General features: G+C 32.4%; 1 protein-coding gene across 1 annotated transcript; it reads left to right on the plus strand.

The window, feature by feature from the left end:
- Positions 1-157: 157 nt before the first annotated feature.
- LOC106872669 (uncharacterized) lies at positions 158-4423 on the plus strand. The gene has a single exon (XM_014919741.3). It carries the CDS (start codon positions 285-287, stop codon positions 987-989), a length of 705 nt encoding a protein of 234 aa, XP_014775227.1. The 5' UTR covers positions 158-284; the 3' UTR covers positions 990-4423.
- The last annotated feature ends 498 nt before the right edge of the window (positions 4424-4921 follow it).

Consider the following 4921-nt stretch of genomic DNA (forward strand, 5'->3'; position numbering starts at 1 on the left):
TAATCTTATTGTCTTAAAACTTTCTTTTTAATACATTTATAGCCATTAAATATGAAAATATATTATTTTTAGAATAATAAATAAGTCTTCTTAATCAGTCTTTCCGTTTTGTTTAGATTCAGTACGATATGTCGGCTAAGAAAAAGTGCGTGAAACCGAATCCAACTGAAAAGAAGCGCTTGGCTTCGGTCTTTGAAACTTCCGCTGTGCAAAAAAAATAAAAACATCTGTAAAGGTACGGCGGTTCCTCTGCGGTTGTTTACGTCTGAACTATACGGTCAACTATGCCCAATAAAAAAAAGAAATACAATGCCAGATTTCCGCCAGCAAGAATTAAAAAGATAATGCAAACTGATGAAGATGTGGGCAAGGTTGCTGCTGCCGTACCTGTTATCATATCCCGAGCTTTAGAACTCTTCATTGAATCGCTTATTTTAAAAGCTAGTGAAACTACCCAATCACGACATGCGAAAACCTTGACAACGGCACATATTAAGCAAACAATTGAATCAGAAAAGAAGTTTGATTTCCTTCGTGATTTGGTTGTCAATATTACTGATCACCAGACGGAAGAAGAAATAGAAAGCAACGCTAATTTGGCAGAAACCGGGAAAAAATGTGGAAAAATCACTGCAAATCGTGGACCTCGAAAGCGGAAAGATTCCCTTACATGTGCCGAACTTCTTCGGACGAAAGAAAGAACGATATCAAATGATATTCCGGAAGATGATAATGACGAAACTGATGAAGCAGACAGCGATGACACAGATCAAACTGAAGAGATAAGTAACGCTACTAAATGTCGGATCATTCCTCCTTCTATTGCAGATGAGACCCCACCTGTGCCCCAAACTAGCAGTAATGGGTTTCCCCAAATGAGTTCTTTAACACGAGCTCCTGTTTTATTTCCTCCAAGTTCTATTCCCAGAGTATTTACACCTATACATTTGAAAGGACAGCAACAAGAAGATGATGATTACGATACTTGAGCCTAAATGACAATCTGAAAACTTTCTTAGATATTCATCTCCAGTCATTTATCACTGTTACTGTTTACATACAAATATCGATCTCGGTTAGTGATTGGACAAGCTAAATTATCATCGCATTTTATGCTCTTTTAGAGTGAACACTCATCTATTTTTCATCAGTTTCTTGGGATTTTTATTTTTTGTGTTTGTGAGTAAAATTAACTTGAGTACTGTTTGAAAACTTTGTGAAGTTTGAATCCCTTAATCAGCTCACACTGTACACAGCACAAAGTTCTCACTGAGTTCAGAAAAGCATTTGCAATTGTGTTCTAAAATATCTGGTATCATTTAAGAATATTATATATCCTGAAACTGGATATATTTATTATATTTAGGGGAAAAAGATTATAGACTCCAATCCTTTCGTTCACTACACATTTAAGATCTCCATTTTTTACCATTATAGTATTTATATTGAGAAATTCTAAGCAAATACATAAAACAACTTTTAATTGTGTTCTTTGAATTTTTTTTTTTTTTTAAAGAAATTCTTTCATATTAAGGTGTAGCGCGTCTGTGAAATGTGGTGCATGAAGTTGCGCATGTTTCTATTTTGATTGCGTGATGTAAAGAAATCTACCTGTATGGAACTTATTCAAAATTCGGTAACTTGAAGGGCTTTTTTTTTTTTTTTATCTCATGCGTTTCATATGTAGAGATGCTCACGAATTTCACTCACATTTCACATCTGATCATCTTAAATTGAAATTATTTGGAAGTCTAAGAACCTTAAATCAATTTTTTTTTTTCATATTTTCTACAATATGTATATATGATGTTGATTCACCTAAATCCATTTTTGCATAAACATCTCAAAATAAAGCCTATATATTCTCTTAACCTCTTTTGCCATAACTCAAACATACTGGTACACGGTGATTAAATTGTTTTGTCATTTTAAGTCAACGGAAGCACATGTATCTATCAGAATAAGCCTGTAACTCTCCATTCTTAAAGCCTTTTGTCTTTTCAAATCTCTTGTATCTATTCTTTGACAGCTTATCTATATGATGAAATATGAGTTTACTTCGGATTTTTTAAAACCCCCCCCCACACACACACACATACACACTTCATAAGTTTCAAGTTTACTTTTGTAAATTTATTGGTTATTCTTATGAAATGGGTATTTATGAGACAAAAAAATATCAATTTTTCAAGAGCAGAAATTCAGATAAATTCTTTTTAGGATTACTTAGATAGGATACTGAAAAATCAACTTTTTCTAGAAGTTAAACAAAAAAAAAACCCGTTATTCAGTGGTATCAATGTAGCAAAGAAGTTGATGGGGGAGGAATATACCAAACTCCTTATATCACACATTTCCAGCTGATAAGCAAAACCAGTAAATGCCACCTTTCTCGGTGCATTATTTCTGCACATTAGAAAGGTGTCGGATCTAAAGTTCTTCCAATATTTATGACTTTTTTTGAAATAGTTGGTTTCCTTTAACTTGAGGCACTGGCCTCATTTTGAGGTTTACTGTTTAGCTAGTTTGTGTCATCTCTTAATGTATAAACAGCTGCTTGGTGATTGACAGAATTACAAGAAATTGTCTTTTTTCTTAAGTTACCTGTTACTAATTTTAGATGCATATCAAATCTTTTGCCTGTGGATCATTGTACACAAAATAAACACTTTGAATCTAGCTTCTTAAGGTTCATTGTCGTCGTCATTTAACGTCTGCTTTCCATGCTAGCATGGGTTGGACGATTTGATTGAGGACTGGTGAAACCAGATGGCTACACCAGGCTCTAATCGGATCTGGCAGAGTTGCGATATATAAATTTGATTTTCATTTACATACATCAAGAGTACAATCTTTAAAGAGTGTTGCTACCAAATGATGTTACCCTTGTTGAAGTGTTATCTCAACATAATCTTCAAAGGTAATTAGAAATTTTATCACCAAAAGAGCTAATTTGATCCAAAAATGAGATTAATCTTGACTGCACTTGTGTGTTTATTGAATTTCAAGTCAATAACTATACTGAGTTCCTTCTTTGTCTCAGCAGTTTCAAGAACTTGATCCTTTGTCTCATTTGAATATCTGATTGTGGCTGAGTTTAAATAAGGAAGCACTTTTCTCTAACATTCAACAGTAATTGCTACCAAATTAAATTGTTTAGACTAACTCTCCTTGCAAAACATTGTCATCCATATCATTGATATCTCTGTATTATTAGAAAAAAAAAGCTTGCACATTCTTTATGAAGATGAAAGATGCCAACCTGAACAAGTATCGACTGTCAAAAAAGAAAGGCAGTTTTATTATTTACCAGGGAATCGACTAATTCATAAGCTCATCAGTATAATCAAAGTATTCAAAATTTGATCCAATTTAAAACTTTCATTGCTTCATATCTAAATTTGCATTAGATATATTAAGATCTATGTAGAAACTTTGGGTTTTGCTTTGAAGTGGGGATAGTTGAGATGGTCTGACATACAGTTGTTTGTGCATTTGAAGCAATTCAACACAATATCTCTTGATCTTATCTTAGCTTGGTACATTGCTTTTGATTATATTAAATGTAATTGATATTGGGTACAAGCTGTATCCTATTTAGTGTCCATGCAATGACACTAAATTGTTTTGCAAGTGTTAAAGAAAGAATTAGATGAATAGATGGTGTTGGTTTGTGATTAAAATGTCCTTGCAGGCTAACGTTTGACAAATATGTCAAGGCATTAAACAAATGAAACATAACTACAGTAGAAGATATGTTATATATCCTACTTAACAGAACTTGTTGTAGGGATCAAGATAGGAAAATTGTTGACTATGGAACCTCATGAGAGTTCATCTGCTTGCTCAGTAGTTTATAGCAATAGCAAAAAGTGTATTGGGAATTAGTTTTTGAATTCTAGAAGAAATTTTGGGGCTTTATTTTCTTTTAATTCTAAGCTTACTCTGTATAAACTATGATTATATTGAAACCGAAGGTTAATATATATTTGTGATTACAATTTTAGCAGAGATGTTTCAAAATTCTTTTATCCAAAGATTTATGCTAACATTCTTTTTATGTTCTGTAAAAATTAAATGTTAGTGTTAGAATTTTGGGGCCTTGTTTTTCAACAAAATATAAGAAATTTGTTCTGGAGTATTGCTCTCAGACATTTCATTATAAAAGATAAACATGAAATCATGGATTTTTATACTTTTTTTTTATAATCTTTTTCCTTTTGAGTTAAAAACACTTTATATAAAAAGAGAAATGTCTTCCTCTAATTTTCTGGTTTTGATGTGATTTTCCTGAAAATGTTGACAATCTTTGTAAATGTTAAAGATGATTGAAATATTTTATTTCATGCTGTAAATATTCAATTTGAGCAGAATTTTTTTTTTTTAAATATTGAAATAACATTCAATAAACTATATTTCCAGATCCTTCTACTTAGGTGTCTATATATAATGCTAATTTTCTTTCAAGGTACAACAAAGATAGTTCATTTATTTAGAATGAACCAAGGTTCAAGAATTTTGTATGTTGCTTGGTACTTTGACCAAATGTCTTATCTTCTATAACGCTGAACTAACCAGTCTTGTGAGTTGATTTGGTAGATGGAAACTGAATATGTGTGTGCATGTACAAGATGGTGTTGAAAAGTTCCTGGCTTTGGGTTGAAAGAAAATACAGGAGAATCGGTTAATATTTTATTCAGCATATTCCCTTCTTAGATTCACGCACTTATTGCAGTAGTCCTTCAGATTTGTAAGCCCTGTAAAAGAACTTGAATGTTTAGCCTCCAACCAGGCCTTTTGCAATACTGTTAAAGCCAGGAATTTTTCGGTACCAACTCACATGTGATAGTTGTAAAGTGTTATTTGCTTCCTGTCTTCCATGAAAAACCTGTCCAGCTAAGGTAAAATATTACTTGGAAAA

Source organism: Octopus bimaculoides, chromosome 13 (assembly GCF_046866305.1).
Source record: "Octopus bimaculoides isolate indiv1 chromosome 13, ASM4686630v1, whole genome shotgun sequence".
Classification (NCBI taxonomy): domain Eukaryota; kingdom Metazoa; phylum Mollusca; class Cephalopoda; order Octopoda; family Octopodidae; genus Octopus; species Octopus bimaculoides.